At 50.8% G+C, this 21,477-nt stretch overlaps 12 protein-coding genes across 12 annotated transcripts; 7 read left to right on the top strand and 5 right to left on the bottom strand.

Annotated features, from left to right (window-relative positions):
* Nucleotides 1-1,652: 1,652 nt before the first annotated feature.
* AA0111_g4445 (hypothetical protein) lies at nucleotides 1,653-2,558 on the top strand (the record flags this gene model as incomplete). The annotated part of the gene is made up of 1 exon (XM_028650449.1): nucleotides 1,653-2,558. One exon carries the CDS (start codon nucleotides 1,653-1,655, stop codon nucleotides 2,556-2,558), a length of 906 nt encoding a protein of 301 aa, XP_028508198.1.
* Nucleotides 2,559-2,953: 395 nt separating this feature from the next.
* AA0111_g4444 (hypothetical protein) lies at nucleotides 2,954-4,148 on the top strand (the record flags this gene model as incomplete). Its single annotated transcript, XM_028650448.1, has 4 exons — nucleotides 2,954-2,973; nucleotides 3,028-3,119; nucleotides 3,173-3,286; nucleotides 3,340-4,148. 4 exons carry the CDS (start codon nucleotides 2,954-2,956, stop codon nucleotides 4,146-4,148), a joined length of 1,035 nt encoding a protein of 344 aa, XP_028508217.1.
* A 546-nt stretch (nucleotides 4,149-4,694) lies between these two features.
* Nucleotides 4,695-5,288, top strand: AA0111_g4443 (hypothetical protein; the record flags this gene model as incomplete). The annotated part of the gene is made up of 3 exons (XM_028650447.1): nucleotides 4,695-4,765; nucleotides 4,828-5,094; nucleotides 5,144-5,288. 3 exons carry the CDS (start codon nucleotides 4,695-4,697, stop codon nucleotides 5,286-5,288), a joined length of 483 nt encoding a protein of 160 aa, XP_028508219.1.
* Nucleotides 5,289-5,779: 491 nt separating this feature from the next.
* AA0111_g4442 (hypothetical protein) lies at nucleotides 5,780-6,155 on the bottom strand (the record flags this gene model as incomplete). Its single annotated transcript, XM_028650446.1, has 3 exons — nucleotides 5,780-5,896; nucleotides 5,978-6,073; nucleotides 6,132-6,155. 3 exons carry the CDS (start codon nucleotides 6,153-6,155, stop codon nucleotides 5,780-5,782), a joined length of 237 nt encoding a protein of 78 aa, XP_028508218.1.
* A 267-nt stretch (nucleotides 6,156-6,422) lies between these two features.
* Nucleotides 6,423-7,193, bottom strand: AA0111_g4441 (hypothetical protein; the record flags this gene model as incomplete). Its single annotated transcript, XM_028650445.1, has 1 exon — nucleotides 6,423-7,193. One exon carries the CDS (start codon nucleotides 7,191-7,193, stop codon nucleotides 6,423-6,425), a length of 771 nt encoding a protein of 256 aa, XP_028508221.1.
* Nucleotides 7,194-9,234: 2,041 nt separating this feature from the next.
* AA0111_g4440 (hypothetical protein) lies at nucleotides 9,235-9,659 on the top strand (the record flags this gene model as incomplete). Its single annotated transcript, XM_028650444.1, has 4 exons — nucleotides 9,235-9,297; nucleotides 9,382-9,396; nucleotides 9,463-9,532; nucleotides 9,622-9,659. The coding sequence occupies 4 exons, from the start codon at nucleotides 9,235-9,237 to the stop codon at nucleotides 9,657-9,659; spliced, it is 186 nt and encodes a 61-aa protein (XP_028508220.1).
* Nucleotides 9,660-10,247: 588 nt separating this feature from the next.
* Nucleotides 10,248-11,093, bottom strand: AA0111_g4439 (hypothetical protein; the record flags this gene model as incomplete). The annotated part of the gene is made up of 3 exons (XM_028650442.1): nucleotides 10,248-10,630; nucleotides 10,683-10,938; nucleotides 10,989-11,093. 3 exons carry the CDS (start codon nucleotides 11,091-11,093, stop codon nucleotides 10,248-10,250), a joined length of 744 nt encoding a protein of 247 aa, XP_028507970.1.
* A 787-nt stretch (nucleotides 11,094-11,880) lies between these two features.
* On the bottom strand, nucleotides 11,881-12,665 carry AA0111_g4438 (hypothetical protein; the record flags this gene model as incomplete). Its single annotated transcript, XM_028650441.1, has 5 exons — nucleotides 11,881-11,993; nucleotides 12,073-12,193; nucleotides 12,247-12,394; nucleotides 12,440-12,516; nucleotides 12,576-12,665. The coding sequence occupies 5 exons, from the start codon at nucleotides 12,663-12,665 to the stop codon at nucleotides 11,881-11,883; spliced, it is 549 nt and encodes a 182-aa protein (XP_028507971.1).
* A 287-nt stretch (nucleotides 12,666-12,952) lies between these two features.
* AA0111_g4437 (hypothetical protein) lies at nucleotides 12,953-14,741 on the top strand (the record flags this gene model as incomplete). Its single annotated transcript, XM_028650440.1, has 3 exons — nucleotides 12,953-12,989; nucleotides 13,043-13,757; nucleotides 13,808-14,741. The coding sequence occupies 3 exons, from the start codon at nucleotides 12,953-12,955 to the stop codon at nucleotides 14,739-14,741; spliced, it is 1,686 nt and encodes a 561-aa protein (XP_028508023.1).
* Nucleotides 14,742-15,270: 529 nt separating this feature from the next.
* Nucleotides 15,271-16,070, top strand: AA0111_g4436 (hypothetical protein; the record flags this gene model as incomplete). Its single annotated transcript, XM_028650439.1, has 3 exons — nucleotides 15,271-15,445; nucleotides 15,523-15,779; nucleotides 15,888-16,070. The coding sequence occupies 3 exons, from the start codon at nucleotides 15,271-15,273 to the stop codon at nucleotides 16,068-16,070; spliced, it is 615 nt and encodes a 204-aa protein (XP_028508024.1).
* Nucleotides 16,071-16,326: 256 nt separating this feature from the next.
* AA0111_g4435 (Protein transport protein) lies at nucleotides 16,327-18,895 on the bottom strand (the record flags this gene model as incomplete). The annotated part of the gene is made up of 5 exons (XM_028650438.1): nucleotides 16,327-16,924; nucleotides 17,013-18,220; nucleotides 18,268-18,562; nucleotides 18,614-18,744; nucleotides 18,800-18,895. 5 exons carry the CDS (start codon nucleotides 18,893-18,895, stop codon nucleotides 16,327-16,329), a joined length of 2,328 nt encoding a protein of 775 aa, XP_028508025.1.
* A 1,319-nt stretch (nucleotides 18,896-20,214) lies between these two features.
* On the top strand, nucleotides 20,215-21,326 carry AA0111_g4434 (hypothetical protein; the record flags this gene model as incomplete). The annotated part of the gene is made up of 3 exons (XM_028650437.1): nucleotides 20,215-20,283; nucleotides 20,335-20,967; nucleotides 21,024-21,326. 3 exons carry the CDS (start codon nucleotides 20,215-20,217, stop codon nucleotides 21,324-21,326), a joined length of 1,005 nt encoding a protein of 334 aa, XP_028508026.1.
* Between the last annotated feature and the right edge of the window lie 151 nt (nucleotides 21,327-21,477).

Genomic DNA, 21,477 nt, shown 5'->3' with positions numbered 1-21,477 from the left:
CTAGTGCGCTAGTCCATGCAGGCTCACTTAAGAAGGTAGGCTCAGAGTAGATCAAGGCCCTCGATATCTCGAATATGCGGGCAGAGAGGAAGAAGGTACGCTTTCGCGTACTTTTTTCGTCTGCAAGAGCAAGGCAGGAAGGATGTTGAAGACGCAGAATCGTGCAAGTTCCGTGCAGGAAGTGCGAGAGCCAATTGGTTCCGCCGGCATCGCACATCAACTAAGCTATGTCAGACTATGATCACGTCTGCTCTAACATTTTTCGCATACCTCGAAAAGGCCAAGAAGAAATGTCGTCCAGAGAGTGGAAGGATCGTCTCCAAATTTGTTCTGGGTAATTTGCGATTGAACACAGCGAACCGATCCAACATAAAGCTGCATTGCACTCCGGTGCCAGTTCCTATCTTCAACCCCTGATCCTGAACATCGAATCTGCTGAAATCTGTGTAGGGACGCTATTGCGCAAAGGGCATCTCTCAAAGCGTTCGAGGAGTGCATTATGCTTTGCAGCTCCCTTTGCACTAGCAAGTTACCATGTGAGAAAGTGTTCATGGGCAAAAATGAGCTAAAGAAGTATTTCACCTCTCGCTCAGTCTTGTCCAAGCTAACTTGTGATAAAAGCCGCATTTCGGGCTTGGTTCTTGGGTTGACGAAGACGAAGCTCGAAGTCGCGGGCCGTGTGGGTACTATGCATGTTTGTTGTGTCCGTTTACAGCGGTCACATGGCACTCCTCCATCGCACTTAGCCTGTCAGCGAGGTCAGACTGTAGATGGCCAGAACACTCGCCTTGATCTTTCGCTTGGCACAGGCTCCGCATCGTTTTCGTCGAGCCTTACGACCATCATACGGCCCAATGCTCGGTGACATGTTGCTTGCGATCCCTCGAACGCTGAGTAGGATTGCGGCGGCAAGGCTTAATTGTTAGTGCACGGCACCCAAAGAGGGGTTGTTTCCAAACAACATTGAGGACTTCGGAATGTCAAGAAGAATGCTTTAGGAAATGGTATCGCTTGACGACGAACGAAGCATACGAGTAGCGGGCCCTAGTAGAGTCGGTGCCATTCGACTTAACCGATTTAGGAAGCGAAAGAACGCGTCTAGGCTTCGTTGAGACTAAACACTAATACCACCGATGAGCCACCGGAGAGAACCACCTGTACCAACCATATCGGTCAAACTGCGGCTCTGCTGCATTGTCATCTTTGGCTAATTACGATGGTACATGCTGCTATTTCTGCTTTTGGTTATGATAGAGCGCTTTGAAGAGGGTCGACCATATAACTTACACTCAAGCCGGAACTATAGATACCACTGCAGCACTGCTACGAATTGAATACAGCCAGCATTCTCTACCCTTTCCTTCCAAATCGCAGCGAAATTCCGCATACCATCTTCCTCATCAATCTTCGACATCATGCGTCTTTGCAATTCACTTTTACTTGTACTTCTGGCGTCTTCGCCAGGCATAGTATCTGCCAGAACCGTACTCCCCGTCCTCGGGTCCCACCACTACGATGTGACGATCGCTTCCGCATCGCTCACAGACCATAGTCGCTTAGATCCATACGCCAATAACAGCAGTCCTCGATCTGTCGTGGTGTCCAGCTTCTATCCCGTCACTCATTGTCGCCGCCGAAAAATCGATTCCTATATGCCGCCTGCTACAGCAAATTTCATGGATACCAAGTTTGGCGCATACGGTCTCCCTAACGGAAGCTTCCAATCACTGGGTCTCGAAACGTGTGTGACTCCAGCAAGACAAGACGCTTGCTCCAGCCACTCTTTGCCCGTCGTATTGTTCTCAGGCGCACTCGCCACGTCTCGACATCTGTACAATGCCATGCTCCAGAATATCGCGTCTTCTGGTTATTTGGTACTCTCTATCGACCACCCCTACGATGCCGACATGGTTGAGTTCCCCGATGGTACTATAGTGACCGGCGTCGAGATCGACAGCGACGCGGACATTGAGCTTGCCCTTAGCACACGAGTCGCGGACATTGAGTTCGTCTCTAACCAGATTTACAACGTCTCGGCTTCGAAAGATCTATTTCCAACAGGTTTGCGCCGTGAAAGGGTATCCAAAATGGCCGTTGTTGGACATTCCTTGGGTGGTGCAGCAGCAGCTACTGCAATGATGAATATGCCTTCTCTCAGAGGTGGAGTCAATCTTGACGGCTCCATGTTTGGTTCTGTGTTAACAACCGGCTTCGACGGTCCCTTCATGCTCATGGGCCACGAAAACAAGACACAAGAGACTGATCCATCCTGGAAGACTCTCTGGCCACACCTCGTTGGTTGGAAGAAGGAGCTCGAAGTCAAGAACGCTGCGCACTACAGCTTCTCAGACCTTCCCTTGGTCATGACCGCGTTGGGTCTAGATGGGAAATTGCCAGCGGAGGTTGGAGAGCTTCTGGGTAATATCGAGGGTCGCAGAATGACAACCCTTGTAACCGAATATGTTGTTACCTTCTTGGATATGACGTTGAAGAAAGGAAAAGAGGGCGCGTTCTCCAAAGTTGGTGATCAATTTCCAGAGGTGTCAGAAGTGGCTTGAGCAGCAGTTTACAGTAATCTATCGTTGCCATACCTATGGACATAAAGAATGGCCTTTTTGAGACAACCACGTGCCGAGAGGATGCAAGCTGTGCAAGATGCAGCTATGCGACACGCCACTTACATACTGATTCAGGTCTTATGTGAGTGTAAGGATGGTTGTAGCCGTTAACAACAGTACCAGGCGCAAAGGTGACGTTCTGTATGCAACATCAGTAGGGCTAGATTTGGGGCTTGCCGTGCGATAAAATGTTCTTCCAGTAGTCCCGATGTTTCTGGCGTGATGACGTCACATGCGGTCGTAGTGCTCCATCAATGATATGAGGTGCATCAGCACAAACGCAAGACGGAATTCTAGCAACCCGCATCACAGATTCATATTCTAATAGTTTAATCATGGCACCTAAAATCTTTCTGTACGTAAACCCGTCGAAATGTCGATCGACTTGCTAATTTCTCACCCCCTTCAGCACCGGCGCAACTGGCTATATTGGAGGCGACACCCTCTTTGCACTGTACAACAAGCACTCTGATTACGAGATTGCGGCTCTTGTGCGGACAGGTAGTTATTAGTGCTCTCTCCATGGGCAGTGCAGCATACTGATGAGGGTATAGAGGAGAAAGCCAAGTCTGTCACCGAGGCTTTTCCCAAGGTGCGGATCGTTATTGGTGGTTTGGACGACTCCAAGATCCTGGAAGATGAGGCAGCAAAGGCAGATGTAGTAATTCGTGAGTTACCTATGGGATTGAATGACAATGCAGTCAGCGTTAACGATTCGCAGACACTGCGGATGCATCTGACCACGAAGGCGCCGCGAAAGCGATCGCAAAGGGTCTAGCATCTGGCCACTCCAAGGAAAAGCCTGGATTCTGGTTGCACACTGGTGGCACTGGTATCTTGTGCTGGGAGACTATGCGAGACGACAACAAGTTGGGCGAATGGTCGGAACGTGAATACAACGACTGGACAGCCGTGCAAGACTTGACTGGATTGCCAAAGGATGCTTTCCACAAGAATGTCGACGACCTTGTGCTGGCAGCTGGATCTGAGTCGGTCAAAACAGCTATCCTCTGCCCACCGACCATCTACGGGCGTGGACGAGGCCCGCTGAACACTAGAAGCAGACAGGCATACGAACTTGCACACTTGATCTTGACTGGTCAATATATTCCCATCATCGGCCAAGGGAAAGCGCGTTGGAACAACGTCCACGTCTCAGACCTTGCCCAACTCTTCGTTCTGCTGACCGAAGCCGCCGTGAATAACAACACCGACTCCAAGCTCTGGAACGAACAGGGATACTATCTCGTAGAGAACGGCGAGCATCTATGGGCAGATCTTGCACGCCTCATGGGTAAGAAGGCAACGGAGCTAGGTCTCGTCGACAAGAAAGAGTTGAAAGAGGAAAAGCTTGGCAAGGACAAGGCGATTGAGCAGGCAGGTTTCGAAGCTGTAAGCTGGGGTTTCAACAGCCGCGGTAAGGCGGAGAGGGCGAAGAAGTTAGTAGGATGGCAGCCGAAAGGACCAAGCATTGAAGATAATGTTGAGGAGATATTGAACGACGAGAAGAGTAGGCTAGAAAAGAAGTAGAGCCATATGTAATGTCTACAGATTTATGGCAGTGTTAATGACCTCCAGCAAGGGATGGCAAATGCAACAAATCATATTACATATACTGTAGTAAACGAAACCAGTACTGCCAACCTCGATTTTGAATCTAGTGGATCTCGGCTTTTGCTCAGCATTTCGTAGAGGTGGGGAAGATTTGATGTTGGACAAAAGATAAGCATGCATGCAATCAATCGGTAGAGCAAGGCGGACTTTCGTGCTTTTGGGTTGGATCAATACGATATTCAAGCTGCGCCACAATCCTTCATATTAATGTTTCACATGCCTAGGCAGCAGCATTTGCACCTCGCCGCGATTTCGGGTCAAGACCACAGGGCACATTGGTGTTCCGTTTTCTTCCAACACTACCGGATGGCAAACCTCATTTTGCACATTGAATTACACCAGGGCTAATAACTCGTACTGTTGAGCAGCGTCACTGGCATGGCAAGTGTGGACAATCGCCCTCTTGGGCAACAGACTCTTCGGGGCTTTGGCATCTTCCAGGCCATCGTTTCAATACCCACAATGGTCATTTTGGGGTTCTTCGCATGGGAACAGATGGTGTTTCCTTACCGAGAGGACTTCTACTCCTTCTTGTGGGTCTTGCTTGCGCTTTGTTGCAATATGCGTGTCCTGCGCAGACTAACAGTCTCGACAGTGCACCCTCAATGACGGCATTTATGGCTGCAGGCATCGTGTTCATCGTATACGTACAGCGCAGAGCGATTGCGACGCCCTACCAGGTGCTTATGTTCGAGGCTGCAAAATCGGTGCTTGCAACGGGACTGTGGCTTTGGCTTATCTTGGATTCTGCATTCGGCCCATGGCGTGTCCAGCATCATGACCATGCCCCTGACACATACGTGGATCCAGACTATGTCAAGAGACGAGTTCAGCATGATGCGCTTGCAAGTCTGCTACTGATGTAGGATAGCGTTTTATCTGATAGGAGTGGATGGTCTAACATTGCACAGTGTATTCTTCTATCCACCGCTTGGGTACTCGTATATTGTTTGGAGGACGAAGAGCAGCCATGGAGGCGGCGAGGGTGAAGAGAGGTTGGATCGGGAAGAGAGGGCTCCACTGCTTTCGCGAACGAGTGGGAGAGTCTTGGGTTAGTGCTGGGATATCAGCGACACATCTCGAACATGCGTGCGGACAGACTGTGTAGCTCAGACGACAGAGGTGTGGATACCGGTGAGGCTACTACGCTTCCGGTGCGAATCACTGGTCATACCAGGGAGAGTCTTGCAAAAACATGTGTGTGTGTATGTGTGTGTGTGTGTGTGTGTGTGTGCAGATAAACAGCATCAGGGAGCACTTGTGCTTTCCATGAGTATGTGACAGGTGCCATTCAAATACTGAGTCTTCAGTGTGACTACTGGCTGCTCGCATGCCTGCCACTGCAAGCGTGCGTGGCTGCGGGGTGACATGTCCTTCCTTTGGACCATGTGGTATATTCATACAGCAACTAAGACGTCCTTCCTCGTAGTGCGAAGTCGGTCGTTTGCCTGCCCTCTGCTGGATATTCCCCATCAAAGGATATTCGCGCGTGTGTGCCTCCACTGATTGTAGTCCTGTCGACCATTCCAAGCCCAAGATACAATCCTTCAGAAGTCGTTTGGCCAGCACTTCTCCTTGGGCCACGTCGTGGCGTCGTGGCTGGCGGCATGGGCCTCGAGCTGCGCCTTGTTCGTGTTGACGATCTCGCGGCGGCAGTTCTGGCACTGTATTAAATGGGTGGTCAGCTGTGCGCAATGATGCCATGCAATGCAAAAGCATCAGGTAGGAAGCGCGAGAGTGCCTACGATGGACGTGGGCTTGGGCGGCTTCACGGGCAGGCCGTTTGCCTTGACTGGCGCGCGGGTGCCAGCCTTGTCCGCCTTCTTGTGCTCGCGCTGGATCTTTTTAAGATGTCAGTATATCACATCAGCAGCAGCCAGTGTTTGGTATTCAACGTACTCTGTCCTTCTTGGAGATAGGCATGGTGGTGGATCGAGTGGATATGTTGGTGTAGAAGCGAGGGGAAATGTTCTGCACATAGCGCGGGAGAGCGCGATCACTTTGATCAGGGTCTCGCTTAGCGCGTAGTCTGACAGATAAGCCCCGCTTGTCGCGATTCTTTCCTTCACGTGCTTCGCATCACGGGCCCTACCTTCACACCATCTGTATTTTCACAACACAGATTGTGGGGATTTGTAACAGCCTCGAGCACTAGGAACTCACTTGGTCAACAATCCTGAAATTCGTCGCCTACGAAAACTCAATATCTTCCAGCGGTACTCCGCGCTTATGTAGCTCCGGCTTCGTCAACCTAGGATCAAGATATGTCCGCGTACTCGACGCGCCATCATGGACGTATTCCTCCCAGAATTGCCTTTCAATATCTGTGACTCGCTGCCACCCTGACGGTAGCTCATCACCTAGCCTTGGATCTCCGACCTGAATCTTCCCAGTCTCAGAATTCAGGTAGACCCAATAGTCCATCCCTGATTGAGCGCTATAGTGTTGCACCTCTCTATAACCCTTAGGTAGAAGTCCTAAGAACCCTTCATTGCTGCTAAATCTGGGCACGTAGCTATATCCGATTATCTTGTAATGCTCATTCGAGTCTGAACGTATGGCTACTGGGACATCACATCCAAGTAATACGCAAATCTGGTCACCCTTGCGGGTATCTTTAGGGCATATACCGATGTGATTAGAGGACGTTGTAAAGAGTGCTCGGTCTCTGCACATGGTGAACACGTGGTGGAAGAAGTCCTTCTTATCCCAATCCGTGACAGCCGTACTGAATTCAGGCTGCACAGTGTTTTTAAGCACTGCTACTGATGATGCTAGGCCTGGATGTGACTTGAGAGTTGGCACATGGTAGTCTACCAGGTCACCTCCACAGATGGCAAGGCACAATGCTTCGGCAAGAGGTTTGCCATCGACGTAATCGGAAGCCATATCTAAACGATTCGCCCACCGTCGGATCGCAGATTCAGCGTTTTCATAAGACGCATCAAACTCATCTACCATGGTGATTTGACTCAGAAATATTCCGGTCATCCGCAGTATCCTGGTTTCCAGCAGTTCTACCTCACAGCATGACTTCCCAGACGCAAACGAGGATATGCGACGCCCCTTTTCCAAGTCCATGAGATAAGGTATCCAGGATGGCCAGTTTCCTCTCGTTTCCTCGTATCTGCATAGGGACAACAAGTCAAGACGTTTCAACTTCTGCATTGAGGCCATCATAAGGTCCATGTAGACGTCCACTATTGGCTTGCTGTAATCGGGTCGTAGGTCTGTTCCCGTGCCAATCTTGAATGATAATCCTAAGATACCGTATACCCGGTCTCGTGGATCGTGACATTGAGCATGTCGCATGTATGCAAGCAGATCCAAAAGCGAAACTTCCATGCCCCTTGCTAGATTGTACGCGTTCGACACGAACACACTTGCGTCTTCAGTCTCATCGCCTACAAATGGAACTAGGCAGCGCTTATAGGCAATACAATCTAGCAATGTGCGGAGTCGTTTTCATAGCATTGTGTCGGTGCCACACATAATGACGGCGTTCGATTTGGCTAGACTTATTTCCTGCCAGATCCAGAGGCGATGGAACCACGGCCGGCGCAGAAAATCTAGGATCGCCTGCCATGTTGCGAAGTCGTACGGAAGCGGTCGTCTCATGTCGATCCAATGAGCATCATCCGGTTCATCAGTCAGGCTTCTCAGTTTCTTTTCTCTGTTGAATTCAACCTCAACCTTGGTACCAAAGATCATGCACGTTTCCATAGCCACCTTACTGCTGGCGTCGTCTTTGCCCAGCCAAACAATCACTCCCGCTGCTAAACTGTAGATATCAGCCATCCGCTAGACCTGTTGGCTCCTCTCCGCTAGATCTTTTTGGTTGATACCAATGCTATCGATCCATAGTGTTCTGGGTGAAACACGATCGCGAAGATACGGTAAAGCTTCTGCAAGGTTTCTGGTAATATCGATACTGTGATCATCTTCTGACGAGACTCGAAGCCTCGTAGGCGATTCTGCGGAACCCCGGGTGTACGATAGTGCTATGTAGTGTGGGGCGTCCTCTTTTGTAAGTCGAACAATTTCGAGGTCGCAGATCACTTCGCTGTCTCGATCCGATGAAGGTAGCAACGTTACCAGCCTGATTTCACTGTTGCTTTCATTCAAAGGCTGATAGACGTACTGGGCCATCTCCACTGCGGTCGCAACTCTCGAGTTGCGTTAATCTACCACGACAAGCGTCAGACAAATATCATAGGACGATTGTGAAAGACATAGTTCAGTAAAGATTCAGAGAGTGCTGTGACAGAGGGCTGATGCCTAGAGACATAGAAGGAGAGGCTGTGTAAAGAAGCCTGTGCAGCCTTCTTATACAGCTGGCGGCCCAACCTATCTCAGAATTATTGGCGCAAATAGCGGGCTGTAGAGCACCGCTGCCGAAGTCGACCTTCAGCCTTATGCGGGGCGCTGAACGTGCTAACAGTAGCCACTGCCGCCTGATGTGCATTGCGATTCGCACGATGCAGGCTAGTTCGTGAAATGTAGCCTAATTTTGTCGTATATTTGAGCTTGCGAGATGTGATCACAGGGAAGAGTAAGCATTGGTGGTGCTGGGTTGTGATACAGAATGGCTCATTTTCAGAACCAGAAGTTGCTCGTGCCAGGCCAACAGCAGCAGAGAGCATATGCAGAACAACGGACGTCAAGTCCACAACGGTGCAACAACGGGAACTATAAGCAAAAGTAAACAGCGATCTCGATGAAAAAGGAAGATCGTGAAGGTCCATGCACGTGGCGAAGAAACCCCGAATCGCGGCTTCCCCTTCCACGTTCTAGCCCGTGGTTTCCCCTGCCATCGATTGGCCAGCGGAAACAAACAACGCGCTATTTTTATCAGAACTTCCGCCGCTGACTACCCAAACCTCTAATTTCCTCAGCACCCTTAAGGAGTATTCCAAGTCAAGACCTCGCACACTGCAACAACCAGCCCGAAGAGACAAACTCGGGAAACTTTACGTGCATCACCTTCGAAAAAGACGATAAAATGGCTCGTGGCAACCAGCGCGACAAGGCTCGGGAGAAGAATCTCAAGGAGCAGGCCGGAAAGGTATGTTCTGTCGCTGTTGTTACCACGCACAACTACACGTGCCGTGGTTTTCTTCAAAGAATCATTCGCTGACTTGATGAATAGAAAGGCAAGAACACTGTATGTGTATATGAGAGAAGCTGTTTATAGGGGTTTTGAAGGATGTTGGCTGATCACAGGCTGCAGCAATCCGGTACCGAGTTCGCACGCACCAAGGAGAACGTAGCGGAGATTATGCGTGCTAAGCAAGCTGCTGGTGAGTTGCCATTGTCGCATTCTGAGCCTGCACAGGCTTGAAAAGACTATGCGCTGTGTGTAACAATCCGATGCTGACTCCTTGTGTAGCTGAGGCAAAGAAGGCTGCTGAGGGCGCTAAGAAATGAGCGGTCAGACAAGACGTGCAACGCGATAACGACAACAGTTTGACACGCCACAGTCGCAGGTCAACCTGTTTAGAATCCTGTCATCATGGGAGCGGAGTTTCTTGGATTTGGATTAGAAGGCGAAAGAGTGTGCTTGGATTGATTTTCGATATACCGAATACACCGATTTCTGATTTTGAACGTTGTGAGGAACCCATTGCGCCTAGTTTCCTATGCAACAGAATATTTTGTCACCACTGGAAACCAACAGTAAAGTACAACAACATTTTTGAGGCAAAACATAGAGTTTGAAAGTGCGATCTCTTGGATCTAGCTCTAATACTAAAGGTTTACATCTTTGCAATCAAGTCCTAAATAGCACCACCGCGCGGCAATCATCGCAGCATGTGGATTACGGTATAATGCGAAACGCCCCAGCAAATGATAAAAATGGTATAAGAATCCGGACAAATGCTAAACCAGAAGCGTTTTTGCCGAATCCGTCATAAGAATATTGTTCTCGACCACCACCCAAGACCAACCAGACGCATACACCCAGTCGATCCATCCTCCTCATTACCGTCTCTCCAAGTTTCGTCGTCAGGGCGTTTAGGCAATCATGCCGGGGAATCCACCGAAGTTGTTGATGGCTGCGGTCTCGGGGAAAGAAGCCATACCGCAGAGGCACTGGCATGAGCAAGTCTGACCAGCACCATCTGTTCCCTGTCCAGCAACAACGGTGGCGGAAGCGAGAGCACTGCTGCCGGTTCCAGTCGCGGCAGCACCTCCAGCCTCAATGGTGACGGTAGTAGGGGCGGCAGCGGCGTTGGGGTCAACAGACTGGAGGTCACCTGCAACGAGGCTTGTACCGTTGGTCTTGATGGCGAGACCCTTGAAGTCGGCCATGGTCTTGTCGCCAGTCTCGGCAGCGTTGATACTGAATACCATGCCCTTTCCACAATGGATACCGTTTTGTTGCTTGCAGTAGAACCCTTGATAATGTTAGTCTTTGTTACACCTTCTCGATAAACGTGGAAAGCCTACAAAGCGGGTCTGTTGTCTCAACAGTCATGTTCCATGTGACGCCAGCTTTGCCCTCGGGGTTGGGCATGAAGCCAGAGTCCATTCCTCCCTCCATCTTCTTGCAGGGCTCAGCAAAGGTTGATTGGGTGGCAGTGTGGTTCTTCTGCATAAACTCGAATATGACCATGTCGCCGACAGCGGCCTTGATGGCTTCGGGGCTGTATCCTAGAACGGGCGCCATGCCGGTTGCAACAGGCTTCATTCCACCAACGACGACCTACAATTTGTTAAATGAAGCTCGATAATAGGGTTCGAGGATGCGCTTACAGTGTGTGTCATCGCGCCAGTCGCGGCGGCAGGAGCAAGGCTCATGACCTGCATCTCGGCGGATGCAAGCGCGGCTGCCAAGGGTAGTGCTGTGAAGTACTTCATTATGACTAGATTGCGTATCGTGTAAAGTGTCGTAAAAGTGAACGTAAGCCTGCGCTGCAAGCACTAGAATGTACGATAGAAGGTTGAAGGATTGAAAGGGCACTACGAGGGCCGGCTCGGACAATAAGAAGCTGATGAAGTAAGAGAAAGAGAGTGGAGCACTGGTATTATGAGGCAAGAGCGATGAGATGAGGAGAAAGTTTATGCCTGGGGATATTCTATTCCTTAAATCCACGCATGAAATTGTTGACACTGAAGAGCTTGCAGGCCGGTCGCGCACATGGCGAAACACCAGCCCCCTGCTCTCGGCATGGCACTGGGAGAAACGTTGATCGCCTGCAAGAATGGCGAGATTTTAGTGATGCGCACTTGGCTGGGCGCAACGGCGGGGGTGTTTGATGCTCGAACCGTTGGAGGTGGGTTCGAGACTGTCGCGGTGGTGTCGCAGATCTGTCTCGCTTCCGCCCGATTCGGTAATCTATGGACCACCAAGGCTATAAGCGCAGGGACACAACTATTCAAGATGCCTGAGCGATGGGGCTGGGAACTCGCCAGCCGCATGAAGGAACTGCAGAGCTTTCATCTCGCAGCCTGTGTTCCCGAAGTTTTGAGGCACAACCTGTATAGGTGGTCAGTCGCGTACAAGGGCTGGACCATGAGGTTTCTCACCCCATTGGTTCAAAATAATGACATTCAAGCCTCGAAGTGTCTACTGTGCCTTCCAAACGCGCTGGGCAGCCACAGTTTGACGTAAAATGATTTCAAGAGTCGTCATTCTGTGGATCTGCTACTGTGTTGATGGGGGCTCCTTGAGAGCCTGCTGTTGTCCAGCATGCAGACCAGTATAGTAACCGGCATAATACCACGACATCATAATGTTCTTCATATTCTCATCCTGCACTGTATACAGTCAGCATGTCATCAACTGTCAAGCTCCCCACATCGTCCGGAAGCAACGGCTGTCAAAATCAAGACTTACCTGTTCCAAGAATGGCCTGCGGCATGGCACCTGCAAGACTTCCGGCAGCATGTGGCACCGGAGGAGCCTCAGCCCTTGGCAATTGGATCTGCGGTTCTTGCTCTCCGGAGAGATCTGGTTCCTGGTTCTTGTAAGTCAGGGTTCGGTACTCGACGGTTTCGCATGTCCACGTACCTGCTGCGGCGACGGACCGCTTTGGTCTGCCTGAGCAACGCTATTGGTTTCTGACATTGGCGTATCGATATCTTCATGATCCGCGACGCCGTTAGTCTCTGCTGCTGCCGATGCCGTCTCCGCTCCATCCATCAAGTCTCCATAGTCCCTACAAACGTCAGGATCATCACGTACAGCGTTAGAAGCTACTTACGCCCGTAGTTCCTTTAGCTCCTCCTCAGTTAGGACGTCTTCGAGCTTCTTACCCGATTGGTGGATGCTGTGATATTTCTATTCTGTTCAGTCGATATCCTCCAAAGATCACGGAATGGCGGTTCGCGGGGACGTACTTTATACTCATTAACCGCGCTATCCCAGGAATCGATCAGTAGAGAATCATCCCACGCGTTCTTGTCGCTCATATCTACGACAGGCGCCATGTTGGTCGGACCTAGAGTAATTTGGTGGCGAGTAGAGCAAGCCAAACAGTCAGCCCGAGAAACCGACAACACAGTGTTTAGTGAGTATTGGTATAGTTGATATCTTTTGACGTAGCGCGAGTGTATGAAATGGCAGGTGGATGGTGAAGGCTGGGGGACTATCTTGGCAAGTGTCCGCTAGCGCGACTGCCCTCGAAAAAAGTTCCCGCGCCTGAGCTCTCCTCCGAACTTTTGCGCGTAACAACATTCGCGACCACACAAACCTCACGCAATCACACAAATTTAACATGGCTGCCGACGACACCAAGGGAAAGAAGCGCAAGGGTGAGCAATTGCGACGAGAATAAATCCTGGATATGCTCGCTAACCCATTTCAGTCGCATCAGAGGCGGCGCCAAAGGCGAAGAAGCCCAGAAAGTCGGACGATGTCGCGCCCGTTGAAGCGAAGCCAACCAGGAAATCTGCGCGTAAACAAGCTGCCGACTTTATGGACATTGAAGAAGAGGCTGCGCCCGTCGCCGTTGCCGAGCCTGTCCAGCCAAAGAAGGGCAAGAAGAGCAAGGCCGCTGCTGATGTCGATGTTAAAATGGCCGAGCCCATCACTGAGGTAGTCGAGGTCGCCGAAGCACAAGAGAAGCCCAAGAAGCAAGCAAAGAAGGGCAAGACTGTAGTCGCAGAGGAGACTGTCGTAGCAGAGGCTCCCAAGCCCAAGGCTAAGGCCTCTAAGAAGGGAAAGGCAGCGGATGCCGCACCTGTCGAGGATGTCGCTGTTGTAGTCGAGGAGACCACCACTGTCGCAAAGCCAAAGAAGACCAAGGGTGGAAAGAAGCAAGAAGCGACTGAACCCGAGGTAGAGGTTACCGAGGTCACAGCAGTAGAAGACGACGCAGAAGACGCAGACGACGCAGCCGAAGACGACCAGACCGCAGCTCTACTCGCTGGCTTCAGCGATTCCGATTCGGATGATGCTGACGAAGACGAAAACTTTGACGAGGCCGCAAAGGTTCCCAAACTTAGCGCAAAACAGCGGAAAGCGATCAAGCAGGCAGAGGCTGCTCCCAAGTCCAACGAGCCTGGTGTTCTCTACGTTGGGTATGTGTACCACTTCATTGTACACTATAGTTTGCTAATACTTCGTCTAGTCGCGTGCCTCGTGGTTTCTTCGAACCTCAGATGAAGCAGTACTTCTCACAGTTTGGCAAAGTCAACCGGTTACGTCTGTCGCGCAACAAGAAGACTGGCGCCTCCAAGCACTTTGCCTTCGTCGAGTTCCAATCACAAGAAGTCGCCGACATCGTCGCGCGAACCATGAACAACTACTTGCTGTTCGGCCACATTCTCAAAGTTCATCTCATCCCCAATGAGCAGGTCCACCCAGATCTCTTCAAGGGTGCCAACGAGCGATTCAAGGTCGACCCCCGCAACAAGAAGGCCGGTCTCGAGATGGAGCGTGGTGTCGGACGAGAGCAATGGGGAAAGCGCATCGAAAACGAGAACAAGAGGAGGACAAGCAAGGCTAAACAGCTCAAAGAGACCTTCGACTACGAGTTTGAAGCACCGGCGCTGAAGACTGTTGACACTATTCCCAAGCACACTAGCATAACTACTCTCGAGCCCGCGAAGCCCAAACAACTTCTTACCGAGGCAGCTACTGAGGAGACTACTACCACACCAAAGGGCAAAAAAGGCAAGAAGGGTGCGAAGGCTCAAGTAGAGCCTCAGCCCACAGAGGTTGTCGAGGTCACAGAGGCTGTCGAGGCTGTCTCCCCTGCACCCGCAAAGAAGGGTAAGAAGGGTCCAAAAGCGAAGGCTGTTGAACTCGCTCAGGCCGCAACTGAGGAGGTTGCTGAACCCACTGCACCTGTTGCAGACAAGAAGCCTAAGAGGACCAGCAAGCGCAAGTCAGATGTCGCACTCGAGGCTGCCGCCGTTACGGAGGAGACTGTTCCGGAAGCAACGCCTAAGAGCAAGCGGGCCAAGAAGGAGAAGGTCGTTGTTGAGCCTATTGCTGAGGAAGTTGAGGAGAAGAAGGCCGCTGCCAAGCCAAAGAAGGGGGCCAAAAAGGCCAAAGCCTAATAGCGCTGACGTCAGATGAGCAATGAATAGTTCAACTTCATTGTATATGTTTAATGGTTGTGGCTGCTTACGATTACTATTCTTCAGCTTTTCGATGAGCCGGGCGTTCAAGTAGACAAAACATGGTTTTAGTGTGTCCATACCAATGCAGCAATCTACCAACCATGTCTGGTCTACAAAAGGCGTATTTCTTGCAATTTTCAATAGCTATCCACATGATTGACGTGTATTTCACAGGTGGGTACTTCAGCCTTATCTTTGGTCCACATCTAAGCCTCATGCAGAAGGAGCGCAACAATATCCCGCGCTTACATCAGATCTCGCCCTGCAGACAGAAAGCCTACTACCAGCTGTAGTCGCTTCTGAGTAGGTACTGGAAGCGTTGCTCTATAAGAGAAAAGTACATATGACACGAACATCACCATCACTTCTGCATTGCTGACATCAGATACCTCGTCAAGGAATTCTCGCTACTTACCCCTCATCGCATCCAGCTTCTTCCCTCTGTTTTCGAAACCACCTCTTCATAATGGCGGAAAACGACGCACGCCTTGCTTCATCGGAGATGTACGAGTCCATCACATCACTACCTCCAGCCAAACGCTACATCATCACGCACAACGAGCAGGGCAAAAGCACTATTCACTCAAGCCCGGCGCTACAATTCTACGGCTACCCAGGTGTCGGTGGAACAGCTCGATCATGTGAGTCTCAACGCTTCGTCTTGTTTCCCACCATAGCAAATACAAGACCAGCTGTTGATGCAAGGCTTTATAACTAGATGCCACGTCTTCCACCCCAGCCACTCTCGAGGGCGACAAGGATATCGAGGCATACACATCCAAAGAAGGAGACACCAGTTACACCGGCCGCTCTATCGTATCCAATGGATCGGGTTCCCACCTCATTGTCTGCGAACTCGGCCCCGGACAAGCCAGTCAGATGCACCAAACTGTATCCATCGACTACGTAGTCTGCACGCATGGAAAGGTAAAACTAGAGACTGCCACAGGGGAGATGGTGAATTTGAACCCCGGGGTACGTATTGTTTGCTTCTCTGTGTCTTCATGCTCGCGTTTTCTTTGCAGATAGTTGAAGAACGTGGAATTTTGCTGTTACGAACGCAGTGCTGATAGATTGAGTTAGGATCATATTATCCAGCGCGGTACTATGCATAAATGGCATAACCCATCCGAGACTGAGCCTTGTAGGTTCATTGCTTTTGTGCAGCCTGCAGAGCCGTTTCAGATTCCGGGTACAGGAAAGATGCTCGCAGAAGAGCATGTCAGTGGTAGTGAAGCCAAGGACTTTGATCTTAGTAAGCTGTAGACGCCAACAGGGATATCTCGTGAAAGACAAGCAAGGGCTATGATAATATATTATACTCGAAATTAAGATTGATGTTCAGGAACTACTATTTTGAGCAAATTTGTATATCATAGTTGCAAGTCGAGATGGAAGGTATTTGGTCATTTAAAGATTTCATTTCTCGCTAATGATGTAACACAAAGACCACACATACAATTCCTCTTTTGCCCCGCCGCTACGCGATTGATGACAATTGCTTTCAAAAGGCAGTACGTATCTAGCCTGTGCCTGAAACGGCGAGCTTCATCAGATGGTCCATGAAGGTCTGCAGACTGACGTCGTCGGTGAAAATGGTCTGAGCTGTTTGCGCAACGCCTCCGTAGCTGCCAGTTGTGTGCGTTGTCGAGGGATTGAGCTTGCTGAGCAAGAAACGCGCCTGCGAACCGCCGGCGTCACAGACGATGAATCGAGGCAATGGGAATCGGTCCTGGATGAGCTCCTTGGCATCTTCCTTCGGTGCCTCCAGAAGCTCTCGGAAGTTCTCGTAGCCCTCTTGCTCTTGGTAACCAGCTTTCCGCCACTCGGCCATTGTTTCGCCATGGAAAATAAGAATGTGGAAGAAGGTGTCAAGCAGCAAGACAGTTTCAGACTGGATCGAACTGGAGTCGAGCAGCACGGGCTGGCCGCCTTCGTGATCGAAGCCGTAGCTGTCTAGTGTTGGCTGAATCATGATCAGGGAGTTGCTAACGTCCTCGTGGTTCAAGACATGACGGTAGAAAGCGGTCTCGTCAGGCGAGTTGTTGAAGACTTGCAAGAACTGTGACCGACGAAGATGGAACATGAATTGCGGGTATAGTGTGAAGTTCTTCTCGAGCCTAGTTCAATGGTTAGTATTCGATATTGAAGCAGATGGACACAGAAGAGAAGTAAGGACTCCACTTCTCGGAATACAGGTATGCTTACCTGAATGACGACGGGTCGTCTTTCCTGTACTCAGCGAAGCGAGCGCATAATCGGATAAGCATGCGGTCAACCCATCGGAGGACATCTGGACCATCGTCAACCTCAGCCTTGAAGACTGCTATCCTCGACATGAGGACGGCAGCAGCTTCTTGGTCGAAGGACTGAGCGATGGCAGGGTCACCGGAAGGACCACTCAGAGGGCGGGCGACAGTGGTCACTCTCAGATGGTACTGGCCAGCGGAGTGCTGGTAGTATGTAAGGAACTGAATCAGAGCCTGCTGCTGTCCAGCCTGCATCTGGTTTGGTCCGCCTTGACTAGCAATTTCGAAGTAGATACCGTAAGAAGACTCAGGATCGATACCGCACATCTTCCATGCGCATGTGTTTCCGATACCACACTCAGTCTCACCAACGGAGACAGACTTCTTGTTCAGCGACACAGCGTGTCCAATAAGACCAGTGATCTTCAACTCCTTTGTTGTCAACACCTCAAAATTGGCGCCAAAGCCCATGAGGAGATTGTCATCGGCATCCTTGTTGAACACTCGCGCAAAGGATTGCTTGTACATGGACGACGTGAAGCTGTCGGTCAGAATCATATGTCCACCGGTGGTGTTCGCAAGGCCCCTCATTTCAAGCAGACCAACCTGGTCCAGACATCCAGCGAAAATGTCTACAATGTGGCCGTTGTGGGAAACGCGCTTGGCAAGTCCCTCGTAAAACTTCAGGGCCTTCTTATAGTATTTGATGTTGTCGCGATCGATGTCGTGGTGCGATCGGATGGGCTCGCGCAGCTCAGGTCCAACGACCATACCTGGGCCCTCGGTGGCTGGGCCACCACTGAACAGCATGATACGGGCGCCAGTGTTCAAGAAGTTTGTCTCCAAGAGTCCAGCAGCAACGCTAAGTGCCACACCGGTGCACCTCAGAGGGCGCTTGTCGTTCGCGACAGGCCAAGGATCCCGTTGAATCGACTCGAGAGCGTTGGTCAATTGTAATTCGCATTGCGACACGGGTAGGATGAAGCGCGTGCCAGCACCACCCTGGGGTGGCACAGGTGGTCGGCCAGGCTGCTGGGGGACACCAGGTCGGGGAGCCATCTGAGTAAGTCCGAGCATCTCGTGGACTTGCTTGGAGGAATAGTCCTTGCTTCCGCGGAAAACATACGACTTGGCGCATTCGGTATAGCCCAGCTCGTGTACTTGGGTCTACAACTGTCAGTACAGAACATCTAGTGTCATCTTCCTATACCTACCATTGTACCATATGTGATGAGACCGACGAGGGCGTATGCGGGGAGCAGGCTCAAGCTCATGATGATTGAGTCCTTGAGCGCCTTCAAGCTGTCCTCCTCCTGGCATGTGTCTACAACGAAAATGAAGATTGGCGGGGTCAATACGGGCTGAGGGAGTCGGTATTCGATCGTGGTGCTGCCAGCATGCAGCTCGGGCGGTATCTGTTGCTCTGAGATGTCCTTGTAGTGCGGGGGAAGATTGTTGCGGTTCAAACAAAAGGGGCATATCCAGATGCGTGCGCGCATGTCAATTTGGCTGCGTGACTGTCAGCTCGAGCACAGCTATCAGAAACTGCTCAGGGCATACCAGTAGGGGTTGAGGACGGCTTTGCATGGCGCTCTGCACGCGACAGGCGCATACTGGAGTAGCGGAGTATCCGTCTTCTCTTTCAGAGGTGTGTAAAGGGCACCGATGGGAACGACGAGACGAGAAGCTTCCTGTGTGCCGAATCAGTATCTCGAGTCCATGGTGACAACCGGCTCTCTATCGTACCATGCGCGAGCTGGGGAACGTGTTCCAACTGAGACGGACGCCATCCCTGTCCTCGATATCGCTCCACTGATCCTTGAGCGTCTCAAAGTCGGCCATGCTGGGCAGCTGCGGCTATTCGCGCTACTCGAGAAGGTATTGGGGTGGTGGTGGAGGGCTGTAGAGAGTTGGTGGTGGAGGGACCGAGGGCGCCCACGATGGGAGATTGATTTGGCGGGGCGGTGTGAAATGTGGCAGTCGCGGGTGTGGAGCTGTAATTGTATACAGCAATGAATCGAAATGTGTCAACTGTCCCTCCCTCAAGGCAACAAGTGCACGATATTGCAACGTCTTAAGAGCTCACACTCTTGAACATGCGTGGATACCACAGTTGGCGATGCGGCCAGATGTTCTTGCCCTAGCGCTCCTGATCAGGCTTAGCGCCACCGAAGCTCCGCTCTGCGCCAGCCTCAAAACCGCGATTTTCCTCGCTCTCCCTCTTCTTCTCTTCATCACCGCCAGCAACCAAACACTACTTAACGGCAGGTTCCCATTTCTTCAATGAATGAACCTGTTTTCGCGCTGCGCGTAGAAGAGATTTAGACCCATGGCTGGGCGCCCGATCTGGAAAACTCATTCTGAGTATACTGATAGGTTGGGAATCAGCAGAGGTCACATCCATCAATGTGCAACGTTGCGTTGAAAGAGTACTATGAGTCTTTCGTTAGGGGAGAGGCTCCAGGCGATTGTTCTGTAGTGCGTATCATCTACGCGATGTGTTTATCAACATCTACATAACCCATGGATAACCATAGTCGCTGAAAGTAACATACATTTCTGTCGACTGTAGCCTCGAGGTGATCAATCACATCGCAATTGAGATAAGAACTCGTCTCTTCTCTGCATAGCATGCTTACTATCACCCAGTCCGCACCGAGACATGTCCAAGTACTGTTACATGATGACAACGGTCCTTTGCGATCAGGCTATACCGTTTGGCAGTAGCAAGCATTCATGCCATCGCGTTCGCGTTCAAGCAATTTGTTACTTAGGCGAACGTCCCCATATTGAGTCTGCTAGAAGCGGCCGATGGTAGTGAAGTAACTGGGCTTCGTGTAGTCCATATAACAACACATCTGTCAACCCCGACCATCGAATGCGGTCTACGGTTTCACTAACACACTGACGGAGACACGTCCGATGTTCCCGCTGGAATCTCCAGACCTGCAGCTGTGTTTGGACGTTCCCGAAGTCATGATAGATTAACAATCTGGGGCCGATCGGGTATATTGCATTGCAATACACTAGCCTCATCACCTGCCGACGTGCTGTATGAAGCATCGGACACTTGGATATATATGTATTCGCCATGTCCGTAGTGTTCTTCACACATCGTGTTCTGTGCTTTTTAGGTCTAGTCATTGCTAGAATCAGGCATCATGGCTCGCATTTCTGCTCTTCTCCTCTCGCTCCTTACAGGTCAGGCGTGTGCTCATACTTTCATTTGGGTATGTTTGTTCCGAACTAAGCTTATCAGGTCGCATTACTAATTCCTTCAGGGTGTCTTCGTCAACGGTGTAGATCAAGGCACGTTCAAGGGCGTTCGAATTCCTGCGTACAATGGCCAGAATGGCAAAGGCGGCTACAACAACTCGCCTGTCAAGGATCTTGACTCCATTGACATGCGATGCAACGTCATGGGTGATATCCAAGCCCACGACACTATCAAAGTTCGGCCTGGAGATAACCTTACGTTCGACTGGCACCACGAGATACGTAACGACACTGACGATGTGATCGCCAACTCACATCACGGTCCTTCGCTCATATATATCTCACCTGATCCACCTACAGAGAACTCCTTCGTCAAGCTTTGGCACTCCGGAAAATACGAAAGCAACCCCTTTCCACAAGCTGGCAAATGGAGTACTACAAGCGACATTGCGAAACACTTTGGTCATATGAATGTCCGGGTACCTGAAGGTCTGAAGGCGGGTCATTATATCATTCGTGCAGAGATGGTTGGCTTACATGAGGGCGATGTGAGCTACGTGCAAAACCCAAAGAGAGGCGCACAGTTCTATCCCGACTGCGTTCAGATACTGGTCGAAGGCGACGGCGAGGTTGAGTTACCCGAGGGTGTAAGCTTTCCAGGAGCGTACTCTTACGAGGATCCTGGTGTCGTACACAACGTGAGGCCCTCGTCTATCCAGGCTCTGATGTTGAGTTTGTTCGCTAATAGGTACAGGTATACTGCTCTACTGAGACGAAGAAGCCAAAAACCTCCACCACTCCCTGCGTTACCGACTACGTCATCCCTGGACCTACTGTATGGTCTGGTGCTTGGCCTGAGACCACCGCAGTCTCTGTCGGACCTGTGACGGGTGTCACAACAGCGACTGCATGGAGCACATGGATCGGAACCGATAGCGTGGTTACGAGCGCGACGTTTGCCGATGTCAAGAGTCAGACGATCGTGGGGAGCTCAAAGTACACCGCGAGTTGGAGCAAAACATATGCTACTCCTACTGCGACGGCTGCCCGTTGGTAGATTGCAGAGTTGAAAAAGGTCACATGAAGACCAGATCAAGTTAGGAATAGATACATGTCGTTTGTGGTAATTTCAATTCTCGCAGAACGCTTCATGTTCAATTAAAAGGAATTTTACTCCAATCTCACTTTGACTGCTTTTCGACATTTGT

Source organism: Alternaria arborescens (genome assembly GCF_004154835.1).
Source record: "Alternaria arborescens strain FERA 675 chromosome Unknown contig_8, whole genome shotgun sequence".
NCBI lineage: Eukaryota > Fungi > Ascomycota > Dothideomycetes > Pleosporales > Pleosporaceae > Alternaria > Alternaria arborescens.
This window is presented reverse-complemented; position numbering and strand designations above follow the sequence as displayed.